Source organism: Orycteropus afer, unplaced genomic scaffold (assembly GCF_000298275.1).
Source record: "Orycteropus afer afer isolate SDZICR_OR568_19922 unplaced genomic scaffold, OryAfe1.0 scaffold00537, whole genome shotgun sequence".
Lineage (NCBI taxonomy): Eukaryota > Metazoa > Chordata > Mammalia > Tubulidentata > Orycteropodidae > Orycteropus > Orycteropus afer.
Window position 1 is genome coordinate 838,879 of NW_006922124.1, and position 18,282 is coordinate 857,160.

General features: G+C 37.3%; 1 protein-coding gene and 1 pseudogene across 1 annotated transcript in view; both read left to right on the plus strand.

Annotated features, from left to right (window-relative positions):
• The window catches only part of LOC122151539, a 34,117-nt pseudogene extending 20,068 nt beyond the window's left edge, over window positions 1-14,049 (plus strand).
• A 1,950-nt stretch (window positions 14,050-15,999) lies between these two features.
• The window catches only part of LOC103209849 (melanoma-associated antigen B16-like), a 16,206-nt gene continuing 13,923 nt past the window's right edge, over window positions 16,000-18,282 (plus strand). Inside the window, exon 1 of the mRNA XM_042782943.1 lies at window positions 16,000-16,055. Coding sequence (XP_042638877.1) covers window positions 16,000-16,055 — 56 coding nt within the window. The remainder of the gene's footprint in view (window positions 16,056-18,282) is intronic.

Consider the following 18,282-nt stretch of genomic DNA (forward strand, 5'->3'; position numbering starts at 1 on the left):
TGAACAGATAGAAAACTGGAATGACCAACAGTGGTTCATGTGCTGACTAGAGTTCTGGGCACTGGGACATGGCCTCTTCCTCTCCTTCAGTTTTCTGGAAATGGTACAGACCAGGGCGGGCCTGAAGCAGTTCTCCAGGAAATAAGACAAGACAAAGTGACTGGTCCCTTTACCTATTCTCACTTGAGTTCATAGGCTAAAATTACTAGGCATTTGTGGGGTACAACCACTTCAAAGAACTCTCCAAAAAGCAGTAGAGAAGGAGGAAGAAATAAAAAGAAATGAAAACTAAAGCATGTGAAGGGTAGAAGGAAAATGCTAACCTCCTGATCATAGGATTCTGAGAACAAGTCATGTTTTTAGGGGGAAAAAGAGAGAGAGAGAGGGAGAAACAAAATAATATAAAAGACTCCTAAACATCACAAATCTTTCTTCTACTTAATAGAAAGATAATTGTTGACTTCTATTAGTAACAGAATATTCTAGTGCTTCAGGGAATGCTAGCGTTTTGCAGAATTTGAGAATCACAGTTCTACTGGGCAGAGGCATCCAGCTAATTCTAACTCCCCCCTAAATCTGGCCTGAGTTGCCATACTTGTCAAAAATAATGTTAACATTTGTTAAACATGAACCAATCTGCTCATTGTGCCACATGTATTAACCAAATTCCTATCATTTTAAAAACAATGTAACATTAAAAAATCTAGGTGATTTACTGTAATATTGGTACTAAGTTAAGAATATTAATTAGTTGGTGTTGAAATTTCTTTATTATTCAATTGATTTTATTCTTTTTAAATTTCAAAATACATGTCTATTGAAAAATATTGAATTTATTAATTTTGATATTTATTTTTGGAATTTCAGATTTATGTACTCATTGACTAAGTTTCAAGGCCACCTTCAAATAAGGAAGGACAGAGTCAAAATCCACCAACAAACAATTCCACCCAATACTAAATCCCGTTCCAAACCTCAGAAGAAGCAACCATTTTAATTTAGTCTGAACTAAATCTTAAAGGTTCAATAAAACATTACCAATTTTTTTTGAGAAATTTATAACTGTATTATTCTCCCAACTATTGGAACTTTTGATATTTCCCTTCATCTTTAACCATGGAATGTAAGACTCAATATGCTTGAGCCTGTTGTTGTCTCAAGAGCAGCAGTCAGACATTTGGTTCACTTAAGAGTAGGTCTGAATACTGTATTAATGCCACGTAGTCTGATAGCTCTTATTCCCTATCCTCCAATGGAAGCCATTACTAAAATTAGTTACGTTTCATATGAGCTTGAAAACCAAAAATTTACAAATAATTGTTTCAACAAAAGAATTTTTTTGTTTTTTCAACACTGATTCATATCATTAGTAAGAAACTACCAAAGTACAGAGCCTCAGTGATTCAAGAAACTGGAAGTTATCAAATACAAAACAGTAAGTATATGGATAATTTTCTGATCTCAATACATGTACTGTTTTGAAGGACTGATTTCTAAGATGGGGAAAGCAGTTCATAATTTAAACATTATTTAAGGTGGTGGTTGTTATTGTTAGATGCTGTCCAGTTGGCTCAGACTCATAGTGATCCTACGTACAACAGAATGAAACACTATCCACGCCTGTGCCAGCCTCACAATCCTTGCTGTACCTGAGTCCATTGTTGCAGCCACTCTGTCAATTTATCTTGTAGAGGGCCTTCCTCTTTTTTTTTTTTTCCTCGCTGACCTACCCTTTACCAAGCACAATACCTTTCTCTAGAGAATGGTCTCTTCTGACATCATGACCAAAGTAGTTGAGACAAACTCATCATTCTTGCTCCTCAGGAGCATTCTGTCTGCACTTCTTCCAGGACTGACTTGTTACTTCTTCTGGCACTGCATGGTAATTCAGTATTCTTTGCCAAACCCACAACTCCAAAGCATCAACCCTTCCTAGGTCTTCCTTTTTCATTGTCAGGCTTTCACGTGCATATGAGGCAATTGAAAACACCATGGCTTAGGTTAGACTGCACCTTAGTCTTCAAGAGATGTCTTTGCTCTTCAGCAGAACTTTAAAGAGGTCTTTTGCAGCAGATCTGCCCAGAACAATACATCCTCTGATGTCTTGGCTGCTGCTTCCATTGGTGTTAATTGTGGAACCAAGTAATATGAAATCTTTGGCAACATCAATCTTTCATCCATTTATCATGATGCTGCTTATAGGTCCATTTGTGAGGATTTTCATTTTCTTTATGTTGAAGTGTAATCCTTACCGCAGTAAGTGTTTCAAGTCATCTTCACTTTCAGCAAGCGGAGTACTGTTGTCTGCATATCACAGGTTGTTAATGAGTCTTCCTCCAGTCCTGATGCCATGTCCTTTTCATATAGACCAGCTTCTCAGATTATATGCTCAGCATACACATTGAATAAGTATGGTGAAAGGATACAACCTTGACACACTCCTTTCCTGATTTTCAAACATGCAGTATCCCCTTGTTCTATTTGAATGACAGCCTCCTGGTCTATGTATAGGTTCCTCATGAGTATAATTAAGTGTTCTGAAATTCCCATTCTTCTTAATGTTACCCATAATTTGTTATAATCCACACAATCTAATGCTTTTGCATATTCAATAAAACGTAAGTAAACATCTTTCTGGTATTCTCTGCTTTCAGCCAAGATTCTTATGATGTCAGCAATGATATCCCTCATTCTATATCCTCTTCTGAATCCAGCTTGCATTTCTGGAAGTTCTCTATCACTATACTGCTGCAACCGTTTTTGAATTATCTTCAGCAAGCTTTTACTTCTATGTGAGTGTGGTAGTTAAGTTTGTCTATTAACTTGGCTAGGTCTGGTTGAGTGGCTGTGCAGCTGAATGTAGTTATTCCCCATGGTGAAATTGGTAATTAACTCCATGGAAGAATCTATTGAAGCAGCTGAGTAGCTTCTGTGGTATGTGGTATGTTTCCCATATATAAGAAACAGTTTGGGAATGGTTTCCAGCTTATGGCACGCTTGAACCTTGCCTGTAGCCATGTCGTTGTTCAGCAGCCTGCCATGCTCTGTCAACCTTGGGACTTTCCATGGGCTTAAATTAATGGCCTGCCATATAGTTTGGTAACATCGGGACTGTGCCATTTTATTTGCCGACCTTGGGCTTATTAGCCTCAGCAACCAATAACTGCCTGAGTGAAGAGATGCCTCTAGCTTCAGTGGGCCAGGAGCAAGAGGTAGAGTTGAAACCCAAGGTCAAGGGGCTTTCACATAGCCCCTAGAGCCTAGCACTTGAACTTGGTCTTTTGTTGTTGTTGTTATGTGCCATATGAGTCTAGCACTTGACCTTGGACTTAAGGCCTCCAAATTTTAAGAATAAACTCTTGTTTGTTAAGGCCCTTTTGTGGTATATTCTTGTCAGAGTGGTACTAGTTAACCAGAACAGTGATATTAATGATATTATTCAGTAATTTCCACATTCTGTGGGATCACCTTTCTTTAGAATGGGCACAAATATGGATCTCTTCCAGTCAGTTGGCCAGGTAGATGTCTTTCAAATTTCTTGGCATAGCTGAGTGAGTGCCTCTGGCATGGTATCCGTTTGTTGAAATATCTTAGTGGGTATTCCGTCAATTCCTGGAGCTTTGTTCTTTGCCAATTCTTTCAGTGCAGCTTCAAATTATTCCCTAAATACCATTGCTTTCTGATCCTATGCCAGGTCCTGAAATGGATGAACATCTATCAATTTGTTCTGGTACAGTGACTGTGTACTCTTGCATCTTCTGATGTTTCCTGCATTACTCAATATTTTGCCCATAGAATCTTTCAATATTGAAACTAGAGGCTTGAATTTTTTCTTCAGTTCTTTCAGCTTGAGAAACCCTCAGCATGTTCTTCCCTTTTGGTTTTCTAATTCCAGGTCTTTGAAATTTCATTATAATAATTGGCTTTGTCTTCTTGAGCTGTTCTTTGAAATTTGCCCAGCTCTTTTGTCATTTCTTCCATTTGCTTTAGCTATTCTCTGTTCAAGGGCAAGTTTCAGAGCCTCTTATGACATCCATTTCGGTCTTTTCTTCCTTTCCTATCTTTTAAATGAACTTTTGCTTTCCTCATTGATGCTGTTCTTGATGTCACCTCACAATTCCTCTGGTTTTTGGTCCTTGGAGTTAACTGCATCAAATCTATTATTCCGATTCAGGTGGGATATAATCAAGGTCATATATTGGCTCTCGTGGACTTCTTTTAATTGTCTTCAGCTTCAACTTGAAGTTGCATATGAGCAGTTGATGGTCTGTTCCACAGTCAGCTCCTGGCCTTGTTTTGACTGAAGATATTAGACTTCTCCAACACATCTTTCTACAGATGTAGTCAATCTGATTCCATTGTAATCCATCTGGTGAAGTCCACCTGTGTAGCCACCATTTATGCTGTTGAAAAAAGGTATTTGCATTGAATAAATTGTTGGTTTTGCAAAACTCTATCATACGTTCTCCAGTGTCATATCTATCACTGAAGGTCATATTTTCCAACTACCAGTGATTCTTCACTTCCTATTTTTGCATCCCAATCACAAGTAATATTCAATACATCTTGATTGAATGTTTGGTCAATTTCAGACTGCAGAAGTTGGTAAAAATCTTCAATTTCCTCATCTTTGGATTTGGTGATTGGTGCATAAATTTGAATAAAATTAGGGTTATGGATATGATCCTATCACTGACAAAACTGTACTTCAGGATAGCTCTTGAAATACTCTTTGTGACAATGAATACCACACCATTCCTTTTAAATTTCTCATTGATGGCATAGTAGATTATATGTTTGTCTGATTCAAATTGGTCAAAATCAGTCCATTTGAGCCCATTAATGCCTAGGTTATCAATATTTATGCGTTCCATTTTATTTTTGACAACTTCCAATTTTCCTAGATTCACATTTTGTACATTACATGTTCCAATTACTAATGGATGTTTGCAGCTGTTTCTTTCCATTTTGAGTTGTGCCACATCAGCAAATGGAAGTCCCAAAACCTTTACTCCATCCACTTCATTAAGATTGACTCTACTCTGAGGAGGCCTCTCTTCTGCAAGTTGTATTTTGAGTGTCTTCTGACCTGAGGGGCTCATCTTCTGGCACTATATCAGACAATGTTTTAGGGCTATTCATAAAGTTTTCCAGTCTGTCCCAACAGACATCCCAGTGTTTCACTACTATTCATAAGGTTTTCACTGGCCAATTCTTTGAGAAGTGCATGGCCCCTTCCTTCTTCTGAGTATGTCTTAGTCTGGAAGCTCCACTGAAACCTGTCCACCATGGGTGACCCTGCTGGTATTTGAAATATGGGTGGCATAGCCTGCTGTCTCACAGCAACACACAAGCCACCATAATACAACAAACTGACAGCCGTTATTTAAACTATCAGGTGATATATTCACTCATCCATTGCCTCTCTAGTTATGTAACATTGTAGAGATTATAATGCATTGATTTTAAACAGGGAGGTTATTTTTACGTACTGTTTGGCAGCATAGTAGATAAGATATTCTGCTGCTAACCAGAAGGTCAGTGGCTCAAACCCACTAGCCACTCTGTGGAAGGAAGATGGGGCAATCTACTTCCATAAAGATATACAGCCTCAGAAATCCAATGGGAGTCAATATGAGTCAGAATCAACTTGATGGCAGTGAGTTGGGTGGTTGGTCTTCAAATACTAGTAAAGTAATTTTGTCTTTTTATCTCAATTCTCTTTTTATTTTTTATTCTCAAGATGGATACACACACAGTGAACATTCAGCACCAATTCATCATGATGTACTATGTTAACATTCATTTTCTGTTTGAATCAATATTAAAACTTTGGAATTTAACAGACAGAATAAAGTTACAAGTAGATAAGTTATTTAGTATTATTTTAAATTTTGAAATAGCACTAAATCTCAGGGGAAAAAAGTCCCTATGGATAATATTTATACATTTGATTGGCTTTCTCTCAGTTTTGTATCAAAAGAGAACAGTATTTCAAAGAAAATTGATTTACCTTCATTATTTGTTCACTTTTCATTCACTGCCATCAAGTCATTTCCAATTCATAGGGACCTCTCCTTGAGTTTCCGAGGTAGAATCTCTATGGAAGTAGGTTGCCCAATCTTCCTTCCGAGGAGTGGCTGGTGAGTTTGAACTGCCAGCCTTCTGGTTAGCAGGTAAGTGCCTTAGGCACTGTGCCATCAGTTCACTTTTATCTAATGATTATTATAAGTTTCTAGAAATGCAAGTACATTCAATTTCTCCTCAGTACTTTTCATGTACAATAAATTAGGAAAATTGCATAAGAGCAGAGGTGACTGATATTGGTGAACTTGTATTTAAACACTTACTTGAAATTCCAAAAAGTTTAAAGTGATTATTTTTTTTAACATTCTCAGTGATGTCATTGATAATATTGGATTTTTCATTTTTTACCTCCTAAAAGATAGAAGGGAAAAAAAAATCCTACTCTCCAATAATAACAAAAAAGGGAATGTTCTAAATTATCAAAAATTAACTTAAAATATACAAAACTTTTCATTTAAATAGCATAATGATATTAATTCATATAATTCCCCCTTTTCCCAAAAGTATGCATTGCTAAAATCTGGGTGGAAAAGGATAAAAATATATTTACCTTATCACTCATCCACAGTACTGTGCTAGCAACTAAACTGCTGGTCAAAATACTTCCTTAAATTGATTTCCTTGAAATTGATTTGATTAATGACTGAACATGATTCCTCATTTGAAAATTAATCTATCACATACCTAATATGTATGGCACAGGAAGAGGCAGGAGTGTGTGTGCGTGTGGTTGTGGGGGTGAATATCTGGGTGTGTGAGTGTGTGTGAGTGCAGAGTGCCTGGCTTATAAGGTGGTTGCTCCAGTGACATATTTCTATTATAATACAAGGACAGATACCAAAGTAAAATTTTAAATACCCAAAGGACTTGAATGGATGAAAAGATTCAAGGAATTCTACATTTTTCCATTTACTATGTTCTTGCTTTCTTTTGTATCTCCATTATTATCCAATCCACCTTCTGGTGATTCAGCACTATAACTGGGTAGATGGGAAAATAAACAGGAAATACATAAACTTGAAGGGTCAGCATTCTTTCCCAGAAGCCCCAAACTGGAAGTCAAGCCATCCATTACTCTTACTCACATGCAGTAAAACCTTGCCTTGTTTCAGAGAATTTGTGTGAGAAGACTGGGAAATGTAACTGGTCATTATTGAGGGGGAAATCAGGAGCTCCCAACAGACATCCCAGAGACAATGGAATTCCAACTGCCTTTCCTGGGTGTCATTATCTAATAAGCCCCTTGGTCAATGTGAGGATGGTGATAGGATTGTGATTCTCTTCTCATACACCTGGCCACCACACAATCCTCACCGCACCATTTTCTATTTCCCACTCTTGTCCCTGCCCATGTAAAATTCTTTATAATCCATAGGGGAATCTGACAACATAATAAAATTACTTGTTATACATCCATGGTAGAAACAACAATGTTCATACAAGTTAATGGCTACAAAAACTCAATCATAATATTATCACAGTAATTTTAATACTGATTTCAAAATCCCTTTGACACACTTGGAGAAATAAACACTTAGATCTCTGTCTTGAACATCATCACCTCTCAATAAATGCCAACCTTGATATTATCTTCATAATGGATTTGCTCCACGGGATAGTCAAGGTAAATTGATAAATCTTCCTGTCATAATGAGAAAAGTCTTTCCTCCTTAAACCACTAAGCCGGAACCCAAATAAAGAGCACAGACAGAGGCCCAAGGACTGCTCTAACCTAACTCACAAGTGTCCATGGCACAAGGGCACAATAAGTTGCTGTGTGTCTAATGAATGACTCATTCATGAATAAAATAAATGTAATCCCAAAAGCTGACCATAAAGTAACATTCCATACAAGTTCTTTCAAATTCTATTTTAAAATTAGAGACACTTTTCTACAAAAAGAGTACTAGAGCGACAATATCAGAGAAAGAGAAGACAAGAGCTGTGTGCATATCTGAACATCTGTGTGCTTGTCCATACACATGATTTCATGGAAGTAGAACTACCGACAGATAAAACTCAGAAGAGCAAAAAAGTTCACAATTATCTATGCCCTCCATTCCAATTGGTCAAATTTACTTGAACAACTTTAAATTTGAGACATTAGCCTTCAGAGCAAAAGACATTATAATGTCTGCTATTGGACTTTTACCTTTTGAAATTAAGAGCACTAAAGTTTAGCAGCCACTCCTCGGAAGGAAATTTGGGCAATCCTACTTCCGTAGTGATACTGCCTCGGAAACCCAAGGAGGGATCGCTATGAGTTGGGGCCGACTCGACGGCACATAACAACAACAACAACAACAAAGTTTAGCACGATGGAGGAAGTGGCTGGCAAATTTTAGAGTGATATTAATTTGATTTCTATATAATAAAAGGTAAAAAAAAATGTACTATTTCATTTAAAACATTCATTAACAAGCATCTGTTCCATATAGACCATGTGCCCAATACCTATACCCTGCATTGTACTCACCTCTGCAATAAAACTAAAGATAAGTGCTGATTTGAAGAAGTCTACAATCTAGTTATCATCATCAGAGAAGATATTTTGAACCAGTCTTTATAAAATCTGTATTTAACTTTCAAATTGCAATATAATTTTCTTAAAATTTGAGGTCCTGTGTAGAGCAGGTGCATTCTCCTTCTTGAGTAGCTGATTAAGTTCACTCTCCAAACAATCACCTCAACTGGTTCTCACACTTCTGGGCCATTCTGAATCCATCCTAATTACCCCATGGACCAGCAATATAACAGCCCTTATCCCTACAGAGCCTGTAGAATTGCTCAAAAGACTCATTCCACTAGAGGCCTTAGAAACCTAGATAGCCTCACTCAGTCTGCTGTACACAAGTCCTGTCTTACAATTGCATCTTGGGTGCAGCCCCTGTGTGACTTTGGTGTGTGTGCCTCCTTGTGTCCTGCCACTGTGATTATAATAGCCTACTTCCATTCCATGGCATCCCTGACTCATCTTCCTGAGTTGCTTCTGATGTAGTGTCCCATGAATGTGTTATGGCACAAATGTACAAACAATCTACAAAATATTAGACTTTCTCTAATAGCTAACCACAGAAAATCTTGAGATATGTTTGTGCATTTCTGTGTGTATGTGTGTGTGAGTGCATATAAGTGTGTCTGTCTGAGTGATAGAAAATTTTGTGCTGCTGTTTAGACAAATTCTTAGCTATGTCACTGGTTTTTGTTCACATGGAGGAGGAAAAAGAAAGGGTAAGAATTTGAAAAGTACCTAATAATGCCCACTCAAAGAGACAGATCACAACTCTCCACCAATTCAGTGTGAGATGCACTTAGTTACTTCTTTCCAAAGAGTACAGCAGGGGGGGTAGTAACTTTACGGTAAGGAAAAATGACAAACACTACCTCAGTCAGGTGATCTAGGACAACATCCATAGTGATATGTCATATTTCTAGGATTTACCCTTGATAATGATGTGATGATAATGACCCTTCAGTTCTGTGGCCTTCCTCTCAGAACACATTATCCCAATCTAATCATGAGACAAACATCAGACAAATACCAATTGAAGTTCATTCTGCAAAGTACTTGAGCAGTATCCCTTAAAACTCTCCTGTCATTAGAAACAAGGACTTAGAAACTATCACAGCCTATGGAGAGACATGATTAATAAGTGTAATGTGCTATCCTGAATGAGATCTTGGAATGGAAAAAGGAGTTTAGGAAGAAACTAAGCAAATCTGAGTAAAATATGGACTTTAATTAATAATATTGTATCAATATTGGCTCATCAATTTTGACAAATAGAGCACACTCATTAAAACTATTAACCAGAGGGAAAAGTCCATGCAGTGTGTACAGGAATTCTCTGAACCATCTTTACAAATTATTTGTATATACAATTTATTTCTAAATGCCTTAACCACTGTACCACCAGAGCTCCTTACCTGAACATAAACAAAATGAAAATCCTCACATCTGGACCAATAAACATCATGATTAATGGCAAATAAAATGAAGTTGTCAAGGAGCTCATTTTTCTTGAATCAACAGACAATTCAATATTTATGAAAGTAGCATTCAGGAAATCAATGAAATATTGCATTGGCCAAATTTGATGTGAAAGACTGCCTTAAAATGTTAGAAAGCAAATATGTCACTCTTATGACTAAGTTGTGTCTGATCCAAGCTATGGCATTTCCACTTGTCTCATATGCATGTGAAGGCTTGGCAATGAGAAAGGAAGACAGAAGAACTGACACGTGCTTAAACTGTGATGTTTGCATAGAATATTAAATGTACCAAGGACTACCAGAAGAATGAACAAATTTGTCTTGGATGAAGTTCAGTCAGAATGCTCCTTAGAAGCTAGGATGGCGAGGCTTTGTCTTGCTTACTTTAAATATGTCATCAGAAGGGGCTGATCACTGGAGAAACATCATGGTTGGTGAAGTAGATGGTCATGGAAAAAGAGGGAGTCCCTCAGTGAGACAGACTGACACAGTGGCATTAACAATGGGCTCAAAAATAGTAACCGAAGTAAGGATGGTGCAGGACCTGACAACATTTGGTTCTGTTATAATACATAAAGTCATTAAGAGTCTGAGGAGGACAGAGTGCACCTAACATAAAAAAATGCAGAGAGACACTTGATAGTAACAGTATTTTTAATTTTAAAAAAGATTAATTTGCACTATTCTTTTTGGAAAACAGTTCATTTTTTAACCTCACTAAATGATAAATTTGAAACAATGTACAATCTTACATAAGTTTATACATGACAATATACTCATTAAATTCACAATAGTTCTCAAATCTGGCTGCATATTAGAATAAATTTGTAATATAAGCTTATAAAAATACGGTCACCAACAAGAAGATATAACCATAATAAATATCTATGGACCAAATGAAAGAGCCCCAAAATACATAAATAAGACTTTAAAAGAGTTGAAGAGGCAAATAGATAATTCCACAGTCATAGTAGGAGACTTTAATACACCACTTTCAATGAAAGATAGAACAAGTAGAAAGAAACTCAACAAAGATGCAGAAGAGCTAAACAACACAATCCACCAACTTGACCTTATAGACATCGACAGAGCATTTCGCCCAACAACAGCACAATATACATTCTTTTCCACTGCACATGGAACGTTATCCATGATAGACCACATGCTAGGCCATAAAGCAAACCTTCAACCTTCATAAATTTAAAAACATTGAAATACTGCAAAGCATTTTCTCAGATCACAATGCTGTCAAATTAGAAATCAACAATAAGAAGATCAATCCAATAATATGGATAAACTTGGAAGACATGCTGAGTGAAATAAGTCAATCATAGTGGGACAAATATTGTATTAGTCTGTTATTGTAAAAGTCAAGGAACAGTTTATATATAGAAGGAAATTTTCTTTGTTGGTTACCAGGGGTTGGAGGGGAGGGGAGGGAACACTGTTAGATAAGTAGAGATAAGTATTGACTTGGGTGAAGAGAAGTGCAATGTATCAAATGTGAGTGCTCAATATGGTGGCATTGAGGAAGAGGAAAACATAGAGAGGTACATGGGAGGTACAGACAACAAAGATGAACCGTTTTGCACACACAGTACTGAGTTGTTCAGTGAAGGCAAACATGGGTATACAGGTGGATAGATGGGTGGACAGGCTGAACTGTTAGGTATGTCTATGCAGCAGGGAGTGTACCCAAGACCATGTATAGGGTTGGCAGACAATGGTTCTACAAGTGTATTTATATGTTCTGTAAGAATTCCCAGGGGTATAGTAAAACTGACAAGAGACAAGGTTGTAGTCACTTCTTGGTCACAGCCAGCTACCCAGAGGGACTGAGTAGTTGAACTTGTGGGTTTGAGACCATAGTCGCAGGGGACATCAAGCTCAATTGGCATAACATACTACACAAAACATTGTTCTACCTCCTACTTTGGTAAGTAGAGACTGGGATCTTAAAAGAGTGCAAGCAGCCATCTAAATGCAACAATGGGTCTCTCCTCGTCCAGAGCAAAGAAGAATGAAGAAAACCAAAGATTCATGGAAAGAATTAGTCCTCACAACTGATGTTGTTGTTGTTGTTATGTGCCGTCGAGTCGGCCCCAACTCATAGCGACCCCTCCTTGGGTTTCCGAGGCAGTATCACTACGGAAGTAGGATTGCCCAACCTTCCTTCCGAGGAGTGGCTGGGGGGGTTGAATCGCCAGCCGTCTGGTTAGCAGGCAAGTGTCTTAGCCACTATGCTACCAGAGCTCCTCACAACTGATACACCATGCAATCCTCAGCCTATATGACTATGAGACCAAAAGAACTAGATGGTGCCCAGGTACCACTGTCAGCCCCTCGGAGGGGGATCTATGTAGGAGATCCTGGATAGAGAGGGAGAACATTGTGGAGCAAAACTCAAAATCATTTGGAGGAAAAAAAAAAAAGAAGGGGACCAGGTTTGCTGGTGCGATAGAGCCTGGTGGAACCACTGAGACTATGGTCCCTAGCTGCCCTTCAGGTCTGGAATTGAACCCACACCTGTGATCTTCCAAACAAAAGACAGGCATAAGAGTTGATCATGTATCTGAGATAGATTCACTCCTTGGAGAGAACAATCATGGGAGAAAGAAGGGCTGCTTATGCACAGGGAGACAGTGCAGGGACAGGAGTGCATGGAGGAATGGACACAGGGAAGAGGCAACTATCAGGAGGAAGTGGGAGGGGAGCTGTTGCATTAGGGTAAATTGTAGTCAATGTCATGAGACAATGTGTGTGTGAACTGCTGTATGGAAAGTGAATTGCTCTGTAAACTTTCACCCAAAGCACAATAAAAAGTAAAATAAAATAAAAAAATAAGCAATACCAGTTTGAGACAACAGACAATACCATTGTATATAACTGTTGACAATATCCTCTTCTGCTTAATCCCCCTACACACCATAACCAACGTGACTATTTTTTTACATATTTTTTCACATCCTTATCTATGCTGATATAATGAACAAACAAATAAAAAAAAAGCAAAACAAAAATAAGGTCACCAAATTCCACCAGATTGTGAATCCTTACTTATCTAAAGAACTTTAATCATGTGTTTTTGTCTACCTTCAATGTCTTGTGGGTAGTAGGTGCTTAATAGATGTTCAGTCATTGCTTAATTGAATTGAGAATGTGCCTAAACAAACAAGTGGCACTTTTAACCTACTTAACTCACACTCGGAGGGCCAATGCTCTGAACTGGAGTGTGTCTAGCACAGAACAGGCAGGAAGGTGAGTCCTTGTAACCCACATCATATGACTGATGGTCAAAGGAACTGAAAATATGAAACCTGCATAAGAGGGATATTTGGAGATGTATAAAGGAGTGGGATATTCGTGCTTTTGTGTTTTCACAAAGTTGTCATTAGCAAAAGAGAGGGAACTTACTCTGTACTGCTGTTAAGACCTCAATCTGATGGACAGATGTTAAGGAGGGCAGGTCTCAATTCTGGGAAGGAAGCTGTTCTTCAACCAATTTCACCAGTAGAATGCTTTTCTCCCAATGCAATGAATTCCTCAATGTCAAAAGCATTCAACAGAGGATACTAAACATTCCTCATTAAAGGATGATTCCACTGATTTCATGAACTTGGTAGAATTATCTTTCACTGATTAAATAACTAACAAGTTAAAGAAATGTACAAATTCAACTCCTTGGTGTATTTGTACATATGTCTTTTTCATATATGGAGTCTAAATGCCTAATGCTATAATTTGTGTGTTTCCTTTTTTTTTCCTGTTTATTTGCAGGCTCATATGTTGTTTAATACCTTAAAGGTGAAGAAGACCGAGTCCACTTTGTATGCAACCGAACTGAGCCTTCCAGAATATTTTGATGTCCCCAAGAAAATCTACATCCCTGAGTTTCCAGAAAGTCAAGATAAAGTGACTCATTCTCAAGGATTTCAACCTGAAATTTATCAGTCTATCAGTAACACGTGAAATATAACATATAGCACCACTCGAGAAACTGTGGAGTACGAAAGTACAAAGAAGAGATTCCCTCTACATATAAGCAGCTTAAAACATAGGGGAACAGATGGTGTCGTCACATGAATACCAATGGTTGGTTAATATTTTGTATTGTAAATTATCAATCTATTATGTCATAGTCATATAAACTTCGTACTAAATTTGGGGGCAAAAACACTGGTACTGAAATGTGTGAAGCTGTGTTTCTTAAACACCAATTATCTGATAAAGATAGTAAGTGAGTTTGGGAAAGGAGTTCTTGCTCTGAGAATGAGCTTGGTAATAGAAATTGTGGGCTGGAGTTGAGGCTTAGGATGGCTCTCAAAGATAGGTGTAATTTTTTATTAGAAGAGAACAATGTATCATTCATGAGTAATTTACCTTTGATCTGGTATTTATCAATAAAGTACTTAGTTTTGGCTTCTCCATGTACCTTATTTTGTTGCTGGATCAGAAGTGAATAATTCATATATGATATAAATACTGACACATTTACATTATTAAATACACGTGATAAGATATAAATAATGTGAGTAAATATTTTTAATGATCCAGTTTTCTTTACTCTTACTTCCTTCCAAGCAGTTGAACTATAATAGGAATGTGATTTCCTATATATTCCTAGAATAAGTAAGAATTCTAGTGTCACAGACCTTAAGTTACAATTTTGTTCAATTCAGTCCTATTAAGTTTTCTTTTTTCTTTCTTCTATGTGTTTGTGTTAACTATAAAAATATTTCTAAGTCTGAAATGGTGGTTACAAATACTAAATTATAGGGTAATCTGTCATTTGACCTTCCCAGGAGAGCTGGGAGCCCAAATTCTAAATCTAAGGGGCTAAGTTGGTAAAATGATGAAGAAAATGGTTGTAGTATAAGACAATAGGGATGATGGAGCCTGTGGAAACCTACAAAGTAGATTTCCTGACAGAGTATTTCATTTTCGAACAAGAATCTGAAGACCGAGTCATCCCCCAAATCTATGGGGACAGATTTATCTTACCAAAGCCTGGTACCTCTCATCTTCAGTTGCTTTTCCTTTTGTTCTTGTTACTGCCAGGTTTTAAATGTGATCCTACATGTAAATGACTAACTTTTTTTGAACAAGAAGTTGCAGCTACTTTATGTATCCTAAAACTAAAGCTTAGGCAGTCAGTCCAAGGCATTCATTTATTCAGTCACTCATTCAACAGCACTTTTGAGCAAAATGATACAAATTTCAATCTTCTTTCCTTTGGAGAACACACAGCTAAGTAGCTCTTACAACACAATGAGATAAGTACTATTGATATTGGTAGAGAGGAACTTAAATAAAATTATTTACAAATAAAACTAAGAATTGATATTTGATTACAGAGGATTATTCAAATGTTAAGGAATTTCACTTTGAGAATTATGAGAAAGCACATGTATATTATTATCCAGTTGCCTGAAAGGAAATGAAAAAACAGAATAGAGTTGACATAAAACTCAAAGTATACATACACTTGCTAAACACTAATGAAGTGATATATAAAATGTGTTACTAATATTTTTCTAAATATGATTTTTTCCTTCATTTCTATTGTTAATTATCCATTTAAGTAAAAAGATTATAGTGAAAATTAAGTAAAATAGAACTAGAAAGAATTCTTAAAATGAGCTACAATTTTTAAAACACAATTTGCCTACTTAAGTTCAAATCTAACTTGGACATGTCATTAACAGCCGATATATTAGAATTAGGGAAAGTACCAAGAAAATCCACATGATTGCGATAACAAAAATTGCCATACATTGATAAGATTTATGGAAAGTTTCCTATTAAATAATTTACCTCAATTGGTGATAAAATTGTTGAACATCTCAACATCTCCAGATTTGGAAATTCTATGGGATAGTTCTACTCTGTCTTGTAGAGTCTCTGTGAGTTAGAATTGACATGACAACACAGGTTCACTGTGTCCCAGATAGTGTTGACACTCCAGGTTTACACAAGTAATGAAAGCATGACCTCTGCCCTGTTGAGCAGGGACACACAGACAATAAAGAGTAGATATAATAACAAGCAAGGTTTTTAGTATGTAGTAAGTGGTACAGGCTCTAGGAAAAATAAAAAGAGCAGGGAACGGTCATGGGGATTGCCAGGGATTGAGGGTAGGTCTCACTATGATACAGGGTGGAAAGGAGAGGGTTCCTTAAGAGGATGAGTTTTAGCAGAGATCTGAAGTCAAGTAGGGAGTTATATATCTGCGGGGAGGAGATCCTTTTAAGCTGAGGGAATAGCTGGTGCTATCTCATCAAATTGTCTCACTTTTGTGGGATAGTATATAGTCCAAGTTCCTTCTTAGAGATCCTGTGGTCTCAGTGGTCAGGAAGTCGTCTGGTGGAATGAACAGATCAGTGAATCAGGTATTTTTCTTCCAAGTCACTGCCAAGTCCCAGGTCCTACATTTTATAAGAAAAACCCTATGAAGATTGCAAGTCATCTTTGTGAGGGACAAAGGAGCATAAGAAACTGCTGCTTTTCAGAAGGAGCAGCAATTTCTTCTCCTCCTCTGCAGTTCATAGCATCTCCAGCCCTCCTAGTACTCTCTTGCTGGCTGTCTCCAGATTCTTCTGTTTTCCTTCCTCTCCAGTTTTACTGATGCCATGATTAATCTATGCTGCTCACATTCAAAAGAGTAGATACTTCATACTGTCATTCTCTACTTTCATGTTCTCTTGAAAAATTTTGTAATAATCATTTAAATATTAGTTTTTTAATGCACCTGGAATTTTTTTGGGGTATAGTCTGAGGGAGGTTTCCAGTTGTGTTTCTTTCCTGTATGAGTACTCCATTGTACCACTGTCATTTATTGAGATGACTGTCCTTTTCCCATCGATCTACAGTGATATCTTTCTCAAATATTAAGGACTCTGTTTTTTTCTATACTCTAGAGTTCCACTGGTCTATCTATCCCTTCACCTACACTACACTACACTTTTTAGGTAATATAACTCTTTATTATTAACTACCATATGACAGAATAAATATTTTTATCTTCTTGCTTGAGAGTATCTTAGCTGTACATGAGCATTACATTTCCCTTGAAGTTTTAATCGCCAGTTTATCCCATTTCACATGTACCCAGTCACAAAAAAGCCTCCTGGATTTTGGACCAGGAGAGCAATAATCTGAAGATTAAAATTGGGGGTAATTAACTAATTTACAATATCAAATCTGCCTATTCATGACCCATTGTACTATGATGTTAATGAAGGCTTTTTGTAATATATTTAAATTCTATTTTTAAAATTTTTCATCATTTTCTTATAATGTAGGGTTAAGCTATTCTGCAGTATTTGAAATATTATTATTATAGTTTACAAGGTATATTTTAATTAATTGTCATACTGTCTGTTCCTTAAAAATAAAGTTCAATTTTGTACATTGATCTTACACCAAACAAGAGTTCTATGCCAGTTTATTGATTAAATAGAATGTCCGTTTTCTCATGTAGTGTCTAATCATGTCCTAACTGTGGGAAGTTTGTTTCTTCTTTTCTGATCCTTGATGTTTTAATTTCTTCAGGTTCCTAATACTACAACGGCTGTATGTATATTAGAATTTGTAGGAAAATGTGGATAGACATTCTATTTTAGTTGCCAATTTCAAAATGGTAACTGCCTCACAAAGCCCTGTGCCTGCTGTCAGCCTTGGGAGGCCTCAGCACTGAAGTCTGAAAGCTTTTCTGATGATGTCTGCCTCCAGTGTCTGTGACATAGGAAGTTGATCTGACGATTGCAGCAACTGCTCCATAAAAGGGATAATTCACAGATCCTGAGATGTGTCAAGGTAAAACATTGAGTGGGGCTGAGACAACTCCTCATTTCAGAAAAGAGGAGCCCCAATGTAAGATCCAAGCCCCCACCATGTGATTGCTCCTGGTAAGCCCTGCAGGAAGGAGTCAGGCTGAAGCCCTGTGACTTCCACCTAGGGTATCCCAAGAGAGGTGATGGCGTTTTACTGAGGAGATATACTTCAGTCGAGAAAGGGGGAATTTGCAGGTCCTGTACTGGGTGTAAGTACAGACTGGACTCGGAATGAGAAATGAGGGGATGACCCACCCCAGAACTGAGAACCCACTGCCATGGACTTGATTCCTACTCATAGTGACCTCACCCCACTGAGTTTCCAAGATTGTAAATTTTTAAGGAAGTAGAGTCCCTCCTCGTCCTCCTG